This window comes from Gallus gallus, chromosome 5 (genome assembly GCF_016699485.2).
Source record: "Gallus gallus isolate bGalGal1 chromosome 5, bGalGal1.mat.broiler.GRCg7b, whole genome shotgun sequence".
NCBI classification, from domain to species: domain Eukaryota; kingdom Metazoa; phylum Chordata; class Aves; order Galliformes; family Phasianidae; genus Gallus; species Gallus gallus.
Window position 1 is genome coordinate 39,064,734 of NC_052536.1, and position 15,043 is coordinate 39,079,776.

General features: G+C 42.8%; 1 protein-coding gene across 38 annotated transcripts in view; it reads left to right on the plus strand.

Annotated features, from left to right (window-relative positions):
• NRXN3 (neurexin 3) overlaps positions 1–15,043 on the plus strand; it is a 941,045-nt gene that overhangs the window by 35,156 nt on the left and 890,846 nt on the right. For all 38 annotated transcript variants that reach the window (XM_015287412.4, XM_040701017.2, XM_040701020.2 and 35 more), the window contains exon 2: positions 10,157–11,415. In XM_015287412.4, coding sequence (XP_015142898.2) covers positions 10,707–11,415 — 709 coding nt within the window. In that variant the 5' untranslated portion in view covers positions 10,157–10,706. The remainder of the gene's footprint in view (positions 1–10,156; positions 11,416–15,043) is intronic.

Sequence of the window (15,043 nt, forward strand, 5' to 3'; positions counted from 1 at the left end):
TAGAATATTTCGTTTTTAAATTAAAAACAGAGAATTAAATTTAAATGCCTTAGGATAATACATCTTTTTGTTGTTGTTGTTCTTTTCACTATTGGTTTTCATAGCAAACAATTATCCCTTGTCAGCTGTATTGCGAAAAATACAGAAATTCGTATTTAGTACATCAAAGCACAAAGTATGGCCCATGCATATCCATTACAGGGATGTTCCCTGGCCCATGATCACATCTGTGTTCTGATAGTCTGTCCTGGGCAGCTGCAGCAATACAGGTCTTCCTCCCTCCCTCCCTCTCGCTCTTCCTTTTTCTTTCCTATTTTTAAAATATGTGAGTTTGGATCCTGACTTGGGCAGGCTGAGCTGGGATTTTGAATTCACAGCCCAGTCACTCAGAATGTCAATTGTCTTCCAGGGCACTGCACTGTGAGTCCCAAGGCTGGAAGCTCTTTAAAAGACCCTCTGACTTTTAAAGGAACATTTGTAGGAGAATACATATCTTTTAGTTCTTTCTAAATCTACCAAGTGTGATTGATTTATCAACGTGTAACAAATAAAGCTTATTTAAAGCATGCATTTTCTCCAGTGACATTACAACACTTGATCAGAAAACCTGAAAGAATTTCTAAAAGCGATCATTTCCATAATGCTACTAATTACGCCCACCTTGGGGATATAGGTGAAATAAGCTGACTGGTAAAAGTTTGGTTTTCTGGGGCTGTGGCCCAGACACACTGCTGCCTAGTGTGGAATTTTCAGGAATGAGCTACACAATGCAGGCAGAGCACAGAGCTGTGCCTCAGCTACTGAAAAGCCAGTTCCTGTTTTACTATTTCCCAGTAGCTTTATCCAGGTTCATTTAAAGAGGTATCAGTCAATGGTGCTCTCTCTGCACCTTTCTGCAGATGTGCCCTGGAGCTTCTGGCAGCCCATGCTGTGCTTCTAGGCTGTTTGTTTTAGCCAATATCTGCCTTTCAGTCATGCTGTGCACTCAGTGATTCTGCTTATGCTTTGCTACATGTGTTCTGTCCCTGTCTTTTTGACTAGTTATGTTCCGTGTGCTTTAAGAAATGTCATTACCTCCTTATTATAGTAGTGACTATCCCTGTCGGTCATGTGGGAGACCAGGGTCACTGGAACGGGTTTCCCAAACAAGGTGTGGATGCCCCATCCCTGGAGGTGTTTGAGGCCGGGTAGAATGGAGCCATGAGCAGCAAATTCACATCCATTTCTACACTTCATCTTGGCAAGTCTTTGAGGAAAAGAGATAATTAGAGAGAAAAGTTACGGTCCAAAATAGTGTGAAGCATAGAAATACAAGTTGGGAATTTTTATATGAAATCAGAAACAATCATAAAACTCATCCAGTGGGTAACTCCTGCCATTCTCAGCCCTCCTGGGGTCACAGAGGTTTTAAGCCTGAATTTAACTCACTGACAGTCCTCCTCCAGCCTTACAGTCCCAGGTCAGTGCAGGACTGCTTGGTACCCTCTGGCAGATCACCACATTGTGCTACAGGGACAGAATTGCCGATTAGTTCAGAAAGTGGTCCCTGTCAAGCAAAGCTATAAGCTAGTTCCTTGATTTGGAAAGCTTTCAATAACCTGAGCATTTCAAAAGATTGGCCTTTTCCAGCCAAGACACTGATGCTTAAAGATTTTCGTTAGCAGTCTATCTTGGCAAAGATTTCTGCTTCCTGCACCAGCATGCTGGAACTGAGAAATCTCTCTGTGCATAACTTCTTGTCATGTTCCCCCAATAGTCCTTAAGTAGAAGTAGGGAGCGGGTTATAGTGGAGTGGATTTTGTATATCAGAAGACAGAAAGAGCAGAGAGCTAGAAGAATGCACAAATTTCACGTGGCAGAGGATTCCCAGCCTGCTGTTGCGTATATACCCACAGAAAGTAATGTTTGTGGAGCTAGTGGTAGAGGAGGAATGTGATTTGGAAAGCAGATATCTAATCTCACAGAGGCCATTGACTTTTAGTGTTTATGAGATTTCCGACATCATTGCTCCCTCAGAGCATCAGTCACAATATCTGTGTGAATGTGGCTCTCTCACGCTCCAATCTGAACATTTAAATCAGCACCCTGAAAGTCATTTCCATTTTGGCCTTAAAGAGAACATCAGCTATTTGAGGTGCTTAGCAATAGGACAAAGCTTCCCTTGTGCTGTGGACAGCTTATCACACTTGCTAGGTTTGTGTGTTAGGGTTTGCTTTGTGGGAAGCTGAGGAGAAAGTTTTACGTGAAATTATGAAGTTGCAATAAAATAGAGCGTGATATGTTACATAATGAGAGTCTCTGTAAATCTCTATTTCCTTTTCAAGTGGATGCTGCTTATTACTGGATATACAACTGACAGGGAGCTCTGGCCAGGTGCAGTGTTCCCTTCTTCAGGAACAAAAAGCAAACCAATTGCATCAGTCTCCTCTTTCAGTAATTACCTATCGTGGTGTTTCAAAACACGCAGACTTCCCTGACTTACTGGAAATCAGGCTCAGGAGTGCAAAAGAGTGTTAAACAAAGTAGGAATTCAATGTGATCTGAAGGCAAAGGAAAGAATGAATTTGACCTTTGTTTTTATTCTAGTCTTTTTGGCTAGCTGTTTTCTGGTTTTTTTTTGTTTTGTTTTGGTTGTTTTTTTATTCATGAAGAACTTAAAAAGCATATCTAAAGAAGCAGCAGACAAAGGGGAAGAACAAGGTGTTCTTGATTGGTTTGCCAGACACTAGTTTTATTTTGCTGTTTTTTATTTTCCGTACTTTTTTCCTAATGCCAAGTAAATGGGAAAGCACTGCAACAGTGACTTCTTTCCTCTTCTTGCCTCAGAGCTAGGAAAGCCCACGCTCCAGCTTTGTTCTCTGTCGAGTGTCTGATACACATCTACCTCTGTGATATCAAATCTAACGGTGGGGAAAAATGCACCCATTGCAGACTGCAGGTCTCAGGAAGGTCTTCTTGGAAAACAAGTGACCATGTTTTCAGGCATTGATGACACATTGAGAATTCAGTTTTCAGTAATGTGGAGTGCATTTTCAAGAACTGTTTATAAAAACTGAAATAGAACTTGTGTGTTAGATATGGAAACTGAAAGAAGTTTTGCTGTTATCAGTAATGCCAGCACTGGAAGTTCACAGAATCCCATTTCCTTATGTGCAGCTCCCTTCTTCATATTTGATGTTTTAGGGTCTGGTAGAACAGGCAGTGCTGCAGACCATCCAGATTTCCTGGTGGCAGGAAGGAGATTTTGTAGGGCGTGGAGGTAGACCAACTGCTGAAGCAGTAAAATACAGGATAACGATTCAGAGCTGTGCAATTGTTGAATTTGAAAGTCTTTAGAAAAGCGGGCACTTTTAGTTCTGTTTTAAAGATGGTGGAATTGAAGGAAGACCAACATTCCTAGCGCAGCTGCCTTGGGAATTACAATAAAAGCTGTGGTGTTTTGCAGAAATTGCTCGCCTGGTTAGTACCAGCTTGGGGTAGGGGAGTCTGGCTTCTGCGTGGTAGTACAGAGCAGTAACTGCTCTACTGCTGCCAATGCTTCCTTTTAGCTAGTCCTTGTTAGTGGAAAGTTTGTGGTAATGGGAGTAATTAACGCACTGGGGGTCATTTCTGTGTCCTGGAAGGGAACAGAAAGCCATCAGAGCAGCCCCAGACATGATTGCTCTGCAGGGTTATTTTCTCTCTCTCTTTCTTTCTTTTCCATTGTACTTGGGTTTTGATTTTTCTTCTTTGTGTTAAGAAAGCTGGAGAGCTGAAATGGTCTGTAAATTGCATTCCTGCTGAGCTTGGGCTAGGTAGGCTAGTTAAAGGTCACTCTCATGGACTACATGGACGCCTTGTGGGGTGGGGAGAGTGTTTAAGAAGGAAATTGTGCTGTCCCTTGAGGCTTCTTTAACCCTTCATCCTCTAAAGAGCTCCAGTTCTGAGCTGAGTTTAGTAAGTACAGGAGGTTAGACTTTTAAATTAACTCTTTCAGCAGCTGGATTGCTCTGAAATGTGAGGCTGTGCTGCCACAGTCCCATGTTTGTTTGAAAACTGAGCACTTCACTAGTTTGCATAGCTCTTCTGAGATCACTGAGAGCATTCCAGCTGTGCCTCTTGCATGAGGGAAATGCACGTGAGTTCATCTCCACCAGGTGTGGGTACGCAGTTTGGGTATTACACATGCCCACATAAACAATAGCGTTTCTGGAGGTGAGCTCCAAGAGGGGATTTGCAGTGGACAGTCATTCCAGCTTTCTTCAGGTGGGAACTAAGGACAGGGGGGAACAGTCCAATGGGCTTGACCTGCTTGACTGCAAACCAGGTGCCCAGGCACTGGGAGACAAAGAACCACTCACTATCTGACCATTGACCTAACTGACAGTGTATGCACGTGGGTGTGTGTGTGTCTTAGTCAGCTGTAGGGGAGCAGAAACAAAGAGATTCTTCTAGCTTGTTGGTCTAGATGTCTGTTTGTTTGTTTGTTTGTTTGTTCTTTTCTTTTAAAAGGACACCCTTGGATTGCAAGTGTAGACTTCCTAAATATTAGCATCTCCTGTTCTTACCTTTTGCTTTGATATGTTGTTCTGTTGTTTTTGGGTTTTTTTGCTAGTGTCCCCTAAGGATCTCTGTGCTGAATTCAAATAAGGAAAATTGAGCAAATCCATATCCACTTTCCATAACGGAAAAGCTAAGCCCACACATTATAGCAGTGGAGGGAAAAACCAACAAGCATAAGAGAATGTGTCCTCTCCTTGGACTTGTGGTGAGGCAAAGGCACATACAGTTCCCCATGTTAGAGACTGGCACGAGTATTAATATTCCTGGAAAAAAACATCCAGAAGAGGCCAAGAGGTGCTCAGTGTCACCTCTAGTCCCCAGTTTGAAAATGTTGGTCCTCATCCTCGTGTCTCTAAATACAAAATAAGGGCCTAAAGCTCCCTCCTTTCCTCTTCAGCTTCTCTCCAGCAGTATCGTGTAAGATACTGCCTCGTGTGAAGTTCTGAGTTTCAACAAGGAACTGGGTGTGTTCAGCTCCTTACCAGACAAAATTTTCCCTATTATCCACTGCACTTGCAGCCACTTGACTAAGGAGAGCCCATCCTGCTTCATCCCTGACCCCTGCCAGCATCCAACTGCCATCAAGATCTCCCATGGGTGAAGAAGTCCATGTCTATCTTCAGTGCAGTTCTTCTGGCACCACCCTGGAGTCGTCTCCAGCACAGCAAGGGGGTGATGCCAGAGGCCAGGCTTATAGCTGGGATGCAAATGCTGCTAGAGGAAATCAAAACTAAATCTAAGTGGTTTTCTCTAGTCTCTTGAATTTCAAAGCCTCCCTGGCCACTCTCAGTCTCTGTAAACATTTTACCATGCATACCTGCTGAGGAAGCTGTGAATGGGGTGGATTTTCATGTTCCTTTCTTTTCCCCAGCGATGGTAGCAACTCACAGTTTTCCCATCTGTATTTTTCATCTGAAGGATTTTTTTGTTGGTTTTTTTTCTCTCGTCTTTTTTAGCCATCTGGGGATGGATCAGGCAAAAAGATTTCTTCTTATGAGAGAGTGGTGTCTGTGGAGACCCACACTCAAGCCATGAGCCAAAAGGAGCCTGTTCTTCACTAGAGAACAGGATGAGTGAAGACAGGCTGAATAAATACTATTAATTCTCCATTTCTCTGCCGCTGGCAAGCCTGGCTTTTAATATCAATTATTGATTGTGATTTTCACTGGATCATTTCAAGCGGCATATGTCACTGAGCTGTAATTATCTGATTGCTGTGCCTTGAGCTGACTGTGCTAACGCACATGGAAGCAGAGCCAAAGTAGGGCCCTTCTTCAAACTCCTCTGCTTCCATATAGGCTGGAGAAAAGAGCAAACCATTCAATTTTCTTTCCCAGTGAATGCAATGGCAAGGGTGAATTTGCAGTGGGTAAAAATACATGGATCTAAGGTCACTAATGTGTTTTTTTTTTCACTCCACACAAAGTATGGCATAATGGGCAGTTTTGGTTGTGGAATGAGTGGCAGACTAGGGGGACAGTAACCTCTCTTACTTACACCAGTGTGTAAGTGGGATTTTGCCTAGTGACCTTAACTGGAATGACTGGACCTCTGTAGGTTTGCAGTGGTAGGGCTTTGTGGGGGAAGCCAGACTATCCCAGGCTTCATCCAACTCCATTTTCTTTCTGCACTAGGAATTGCTGAAAATACCAAAATATTCATCCCCAAGCAATTAGTAACCAGGGAGGGAGACAGTGAAGGAGGGAGGGCAGGCAGTGATGAACCCATCTCCAGCAGCCTTTCTGTGCAGTGGGGTAAATAGGCTACTGAGCAGCAGAGTGCCTGGCTTCTCACTCCATTTCCTAGGCAGGTGCGTTGTGAGACATTTGCAGAGATATTAACCCTGCATACAGAGTGTGCCAGTCAGTAATTATGGAAATTAGTTGGCAATTAGATAATGTCATTCACTCTCCGCATACAGCTGATAAGCAGCTGAGAGCCACTCCAGCATGTGGCCCAGGCTCTCTTTGTGGGCTGCAGAATGGATGGCTGTGACCTCAGCTGCGTGGTGGTGGGTAGGCTTTGCTGCAGCAGGGCTGCCTCCCTTCCCCTGCTTGGGAAGTTGTGCAGTCTGACAGCCCCATAAGTAGGAAGTTGGAATAGTGTAAGTGGGGTGCTTCCTCCAGTGGGCCCTGTGGATGTAGGATGTTGAGCTGCCTGGGCAGTGTGCAGGCTCCTCACTGTTTCCACTGTCAAGAGGGCTGGGGAGGTGTGCGGGCTGCCAGGGTGCTGCATGCAGAGGTAACCTCATTCCCTCAGAGTAACAAGTGTTCAAAGTGCTGTCTCACATGCTGGTCTCCTGAAGGGCCGATAGCATCCAGACTCACTGTCTTGCTTCGTGCTGCTAACTCACATTAAGCCTAAAATATACTATGGTTGTGTTACTTTTCTATGTGAGCAATAGGTGGAGTTGGAACAAGGATGTTGCTGCTTCGTGCTTGGAGGAGGCGGTGACCATCATGAGGTCTTTTTCTGTTAGATGTGTTCATTCTGTGGCAAAGTTTGAGATCTCTGGAGATGATATATATATATAAGAAAATACTATGAGAGTCTGTAGTTATTGTCCCAAACTGTAATGCATTGCTATGGTAGCAGTGTGATGTATGATGCTGCTAGGGTAGTATTTATGCTAAAAATAAAACGGTAAGAGCAGAAATGTATTCGTTCTCAGTGTGTTTAAGAGAATCACTGTGGGAAAAGAGTAAAGCACAGGTATGCTTTGTCAGAATTTGCTCTCTCAAGATTTAGATCAAATCCTGGCCAGTGCTAAAAAGGACACTGGCTCTTCTTTGCAGGTCTTGCTGTTGTGTGGTGGAGTTTGCTGTCCTGGGCTGAGCTGTGTGACACACGGAGCTCAGGTACCAGGGAGTGCTGTGGATTGGGCTGGAGGGTTCTGGCAGAGCTCTGGAGGAGTCCTGGTCTGTTGAGTGTGGGCAGTCTTCCCAAAACCTGCCCTGGAATGTCCAAAAGGCAGTGAAGTGCCCAAAATTACACCTGCATTTCACTGTTTTTCATGCCACCTTCCTCTACTTAACCAGGCCTGGCCCCGTCTTCTCTAGAATAGGTAGAGAAGGATTTCCTTGGATTTTCCTTCACTCAGCCAACAGTGCAGTCTCTGTTTAACTGTTTCTGCCTGGTGTAAGTTCCCTTCATTAACCTTTGTCATCAACCCATGAGCATGTATCCATGTTACAGAAATCTGTGTAAGGTGGTACTGCTACCTTTACTGCTCCCTCCAAGTATCCCAAGGACTGGAGCATTGCATGGGGACCTAGATTTGTTTGCATCTGTTAAACTGGGATTTTAGCAACATGGGGTTTGGAAAGATAGTCAGGTTTTTTGTACAGCTGTATTGTGGGCATATTGATTTCTTTTGTGATTGTCTCTAGATTGCTCACACCTGATGCTGTGATGTACGCTGTGTTCCACTGCTTCCCAAAGAGTCAGTCTTTTAAAACAGGGAGAGTAGAGTGGAAGGCTGAGGGCTGCTTCTGGTGCAGGCGCTGCAACCTGCCCTGACCAGGAGGACTGAAGCTGCTGTGTGGGATCCCCTATACAGGGCCCCTGTGGGTGACTGGGGCTGTGTTGGGCTTGCCATCACCTGAGCACAAGCTGAGCACAGAGCTGCCCAATGGAGCAGGGAGTTCTGCTATGGTAAATGTGAGGTAAAGGGAACTGTGAGCTGCTGGGAGCACATCGCTGGCTAATTTACACACATTATTATATTCCTATTCCCATCTCATCAATAATTCCAGGCTTGGGTCATCACTTTCTCTCTTTCCTCCCGCTCACTCTATCCTCCTTCTCCATAAATCATGGGCTATTTTAGTGGAGTCACTAGGGAGCACAGAGGAGAAAGGTAAATGGACAAGAGCCACATACTTTTTCCTCCATTTGATTTTCAAAGCACCCCTAAGCCCTCATGAATTGAGCCAACATTGTGATCTTAGGGAAAACAGATGATTTGAGCATTTGGATCTTTTTCCTTTCCCTTTCCCTTTCCCTTTCCTCACCTCTCCTAACACCTCCTTTTTCTTCCTTCCATTCTCCCAAGCCAAGCTGTTAATGATTAAAAGGAATTATCTTCCCTCTGGTTTTGACTTGATTTTATTTGTGTTTATAGCAGTTTAGCTAACAAGCTCCACTCAGGCAGCTGCAGGGAGCAGGCCTGCTTTCCACTGGGCACCAAAAGCTCACGTTTCTTTCTAGCTTGAGGGTTTTCTTTTAATTGATCCATTTTGTTTTCTAAGTGACTTGTTTTTCTGTGCTGGCTAAATTTGCCAGATTGACAGCCCTGGAGACTTAAAGCTCCTGCAGGTCCTTAGGGCAGGTAAGGCAGAGGCTGTGACTGCATGAGCTATCCCCTCCTTTGCCTGGTGATTCTCCTCCAGCTCAACCACTGTACTTACTAGACAATGCTTTTCTGCACTGCCTATTTCTACAGGGTCTGTGAAGCAGCACCTCTGGACCAAGGTGAGTGTCAGGGTTGGTAGGCATCTGCCAGGAGCAGCAACTCCAGCAACTCACATTGTTCATATCTCTAAACTCCTGTCCCAGGCAAATGCTGCCTCACAATATTTTTGACCCAGTTTTTGAAATCTGTGTTCATGCTGTTTTCTGGGAGGTTGAAGGCCTTGATTCACATCACCTTCTTTTCTGCTTTGTATCTTTGCTAGTGTTAGCTGTTCCCTGAGCTTTTCTTATTCCTAGCCCATCTCTGAGAACAAGCCCTTGTGTTAATGGATCCTAGCTTTGTGCTATCTTTACTTGTCATCTTAAAACATTCTCCTAACTTAGGCATACAGTCACCCACATGCGAATAGACAGAAGTGAATTAAACCCCAGTGCTAACAACTCTAACTCCTGTTTACTGAAGGCAGAAGCTTGCTCTTATCTAGGGGTGAACTTGGCCTTTTTGCCAAACCATTAGACCAGGGTAATTGATTAAGTACTTAGATAGTTTTTATTATCTAATCTACAAGTTTCCTATCATCTCAGCTTCAGGTTGCCATATATATATATACTTTGGATAGCACATTTTTCCAGGTTACAAAGGTCCTTGTTAAAGTCTCTGAAGTGTGCAAGACATATAAAGTAAAAGCAACTATTGCGTGACAGGCTGACAGTGGAGTTGTCTTCTCTAGTGTTTTCTTGGTGTGCTAGGAGGCCTAACAAAAGGAACAGAAGTTTGGGAAGTTTGGATAATATTCTTCCTTCATCGGTTCTTATACTTTAAAGGATACTGGTCTTTGCACTGAGCATTTCCATAGAGAGATAATTTTTAGCAGGGAAGCTTCAGTGCCATCTCTCTCATTAGTCACTTGACATTACTTCATTGTTTTACCCCTTCATCAAAGGGGTAAAATAATTTGTTGTATTTTTTTCTTGCTTAGAGCTGTGGTGTGTGTAGACCTCTTGGTATGTTCTGTATCTGGTCCTCTTAGTTTTGATGACATAGATGTTCCTTTGAAGGACTGTATAGCTATCTGCAGGCATGAAGAAGAGGTCAGAATGTCAAGAAATGTAAAGAAGATACTGGGCTTAATAAGCTTTGTGGTAAAGATATGGTTAGTAGTAGAACCAACTTTTTCTTTTTCTTCTCTTAACTCTGCAGGTCCTGCAAGTTCTCTGAGTGCCAAGCATTGAATTATGAGCTGGACTGCCACCAGTGCACCATGAAGATTGACTTCACTTTTGCCCTCCCAAGGATCACATACTTTATGAATTCACTTTCTCTTCCATCTCACTGCCACCTCCTTCAATATTGTCATCACTTCTAGGAAACCAGAATCAGAGGCTTTGGCTTCATCTCTGCCTTTCCTCCCTTTCAGGAACAACCAGCGTCACCTTTGTGTTCTACCAACACAAACCACTGTGGGTTATTTTGCCCTTCACATAAGTACACCAGCTGGAGAAGTCACTTCATATACCCTGTACATCTGAGATAAAGGCCTCTGAATAATTGAGATCTTTGCTTGGAGAGGAGGCATTTCTTCTTCATCACGTACCCTTGCTATTTTCCTTTCCAACTGCTCTTTCTCACTCTGTCAGTCTGTGCTCTCCTCTTCCTACTGGATTTAACAGATTCAGTGTTGACTGCTGGAGTTGTCCTCCCAGTAGTTTGGCTTTTGTTTTTCTCCTGGTGAAAGCAGATTCTTGAAACAATGGGCTTCACTCTCCACTCTGTCTACTTCACTTTGAAGGTGAGTTTGCTGCTGGGCTCCTTGCTGGGTCTCTCTTTGGGTCTGGAGTTCATGGGCATCCCCAACCAGTGGACCCGCTTCCTCCGCTGGGATGCCAGCACTAGGAGTGAACTCAGCTTCCAGTTCAAGACCAATGTCTCTGCTGGGCTGCTTCTCTACTTTGATGACGGTGGTGTCTGTGACTTCCTCTGTCTGTCTCTTGTTGATGGGCGCATCCAGCTCCAGTTCAGTGTGGACTGTGCAGAGACTACAGTCATCACAGATAAGCAGGTCAACGACAGCAACTGGCACTTCCTGATGGTCAGCCGCAATCACCTTCGGACAGTGCTAGTGCTGGATGGTGAAGCCAAACCAGGTGAGGTACGTCCACAACGTCAGTATATGAATATCGTCAGCGACCTTTTTGTGGGTGGAGTCCCTTCGTACATCCGTCCTGCTGCCTTGACCCTTGATGGTGTTCTGAGTGAGCCTCCGTTTCAAGGATTTATTCTGAATCTGAAATATGGCAACTCTGAGCCGCAGCTCCTGGGCAGTCAAGGAGTCCGACTGGAAATGGAAGGGCTCTGCACAGAAAACCCCTGTGAAAATGGTGGCACTTGCTTTCTTCTGGATGGCGAGCCACGCTGTGACTGCTCAGCTACTGGGTACACTGGCAAGCTGTGTTCTGAAGGTAAGAAAATATTTCTATACTTCCCATTGATCTTTATAAAATCCAGAGTTTATTTGTCACTCAGCAAGGCTATGACTGAGCTCTTATCCCTGCTGGTGACTATCAGAGGAATTAAAGTTCCACTGTTCTTTTTCCAGCTGGGAATAATGAAATTAGAGTAGATGGAGAGCATGAACAATTGCAAAAAGTGCCTTTTTGAAAAGATGTTATGTTTGTAGCATGGGCAGATTTTCAGCAGCTTATAAATGAGGGTAGACAACATGAATTGGTGAATACAGAAATACCCAATGTTGATGTTGATAAAAGCATTGGTAAGAAATTATCTTAGTTATCTGGGTGAATTTGACAACATTTTACCAATGCTGAGTGAATTGTTGATAAAAATGAGCAATGTGTATATGGCTTACATAACTGGTTGATGGGACATTCAAAGGTTAGGCCACCAAAGTTGGTGCAAGCTGTTGCTCTTTGTGGAAGCCCTGTGCTTCTCTTCAATTTCTCGCATAATAGTTGCTGAATGGCATCTTAATTGTTTTAGCACCCTTGATTAAATTGCCTTGGGAAATGCTGAATGGTCTTTTTTAGTATTGCAAAAGGAAGAGGGATTTGAGTGTTTCTACATTGTTTCTTGCTATGTTTGAAAATTTCAGTCCAGAAGTCTTAAGCAAACTGCATAATGAAGAATATTTCAGGGATCTTTCCTTGATCTTTAGCAGTGTCATGGTAATTAACTCTCTATGTGCAAAAGAGCTAAGTAAATCGACTGGAAATCAGTGTGAATTTGAGAATCTCATCTCAGCATTATTTTATGACATTTGGGTTTAAGTGCAACAGTTTGAGCTTATGCCAAAGATGAAACTGGGCAAGAAGCATCCAGTCTGAAGAAGAAGTAAAAGCACTTTGAAATTTTGTCAAAATGCATTAATATCTTGCTTATCACAGCTACCATTCCTTGACTTCTTTTGGGAATGGAAGTAGATTCACTGGAATTTAGTATGTGGAATTTGAGAAGTGTTGAAAATAAGATCTATATGCTGTTGATATGTAAGTAAAAAGGTAGTCAGTACTCCTACAGAAATACAGTGTAAATACAGTTCTTCTTTTACAGCATAAATAAGGAGGAGCAAGTATGTTTTTACAGGAAGGGAAGGTTTGGAAAACAAGCATGACATCTATATGTGCGTTAATTTTAAGTGCTATTAATGATAAAAGAAAATTTATATCCAAATAACAGAATAATATACATTACTAACTCATCATTCTTGACTGAAGTAGCCATCTTAGAGACAAGGCTAATATGATTTCTGGGATAATATCAACTGTATGTGCTATAGAGATCTGTAGCATACTAAAGAAATATCTCCTTCCTGCAGCAAATTTTCAGGTACAGTAATAAAATTTGAAGTATTTATTAATAATAAATAGCAGTGTAAAGAACTGAAGTGCAACAATAAAATCATTTTCAGAATGGCTGGTAGGGGACTGTCTACATTGATTTTTTTCCCCCTATTTTTGTCCAAGTTTCCAAGTCTTCCAAACTAGACTTGAATCTTTACACTCCACATTTTTTTCCTGGCTTTTTGTTCAGCTTCAATCTGGTCCAAACCTGTAGTGACCCAGAATGATTTCCTTTGCTTGAACCATGAAATATGTGGGGCTGATAAGACTTCTGGTTGTGACTGAGTACTTGAATATCTGGGGCCCTGATGCTCAAGTGCAAATTTTGAGTTATGGAAGATCGCGAGAGCTGCAGAGGCATGTGGAGCCTGAATTATACAGATATAAGCTTTTTTCTACTGCTGAGCTAATGAATCAAGACTTCACAGGTCAAGACATCAACAGAATATGGTTTTCATTGAATGTCTAGAGAAAATACTGTGAGTGAGTAAGGCTTCCATATACACCTGTGGGACGGTTTTGAGCTCTAGCCAAGGCTCAGCTGTGGAATTTCTGTATTTCCTGGGAGGGTGGAGCAAGATGAAACCCATCTTCTGTTGAAACCGGGGATATTTCTGTTGTAGGCATCACAGATCAAGCAGTGCTATTGTTACCTTTTGAAGCCATGCGTCACCACTGCTGTTTGTTTCCTATAGTGACTCATCAGTTTTCATCCCGACCTTCTATTATGGCAGAGCAAAGAAGTTTGTCACAGTGTACCTTTTTTAATAAACACTTTTAACTCACTCTTAACTGTGGCCTGTTTGTTCACACATAAGATGCTGTGCAGAGAACTTTTCCAATGGAAGAAATACAGAGATTTCCACAAACAATTCCCTCCTTGTCCAGTCCTTTTTTTAAAAAATTGTATTACTTCATGGTGTATATTTGGTTTATGTTAGGATTTTATGATTAGCCTTGTTTTCTGTCTCTTTTGTTCTGCAACAGTGGTGATTTATGTGTGTTAAATGCTGTCACCCTGAAATGCTACAGTGTCTGTGGAAACTGTGAGGAGGGGAAAACCAAAAGTTCATTAAGTGGAAACAAGCAGACAAAGAAAATTGTCGAGGAAACAAAAAATGAAACAAATGAAGTCAAGTTACCTTTTAATCTTACTTTCAAAAACTTAAGAAACTTCAAAGGTATTGGATTTCCATTGTCCAACTATGGCAGGACTTTCGCTGATGAACAGTAGAACACTGTAGAAATGGCAGGACAGGCTCTTCCTGCCTGTAGCATGATTGGCCATTAACCATCTGGCATATTCTGTGTTTGCTTTGTTCCAAGAGATTGAAGTGTTTGTCATTAAAACTGCTCCCTTTTATTTTGTTTCTTTATTCTGCCCCTGGATATTTGCAGGAATTATTTTCCACATGGCTATTTTTTCTCCATCTTGTTTTTGAAAGAGACGTGCTCTTTTAACTGGATATCAACAACTCCCTTTTTGGAGAGGATCCTTAACTCCATTATAGTATTTACTAGTCTGTAGTCTGTGTGTGTATTTTGACTTGATCACGGGAGTTGGCTCTTTTAGTGGGAACTGATGGAATTCAATCAATAACAACTTCTGTTTGAACAGCTAAATGCAATGTACCTTTTTAATAATGACTTCTCTTGACAGGGTCCAGGCCATTACTTGGCTATCGACTGATACCTATGTCTGCAGATGGTAAAACCACAGCACTCTCATTTATTCTATGGCCAGAAAAATAAAAAATAGAGAGTGGAACCTGCTGATCACATGCCTTGATAGAATGAAGCTCCATTTACAGTATTAGAGGTTATTGTAATGCAAAGTGTAGTTACTGTGAACCTCAGTAGAGAACAACCATTCCATAATGAGACAAAACAAAATTCTGACCAGAACATGCCCCAGTGTGCAGAAAGCTTTTTGGCACTTACTGTGCGTACAGAGTTGCCAGCATTTTCTGTGTCATGATAGCTACATGCCCAGATGGGTATCTGAGCTGGTCATTGCTGGTCAATGAGAAGTACAATTTGTGTGTGTGAGTGAGTGTGCAAATGTGTGCACACTTCAGAAGATCTAGCTGTTTTGAATAAAATGTGATACTATTTTTATTGCAGTTGGAGTAAACAGGTTCATTGAATCTGACAGCTCTGTAGGGTACGAAGGATGGCTGATTTGAGTAGCAATTAATTTGTATGTTTCTGGGCAGTGGTGCCATTAAAC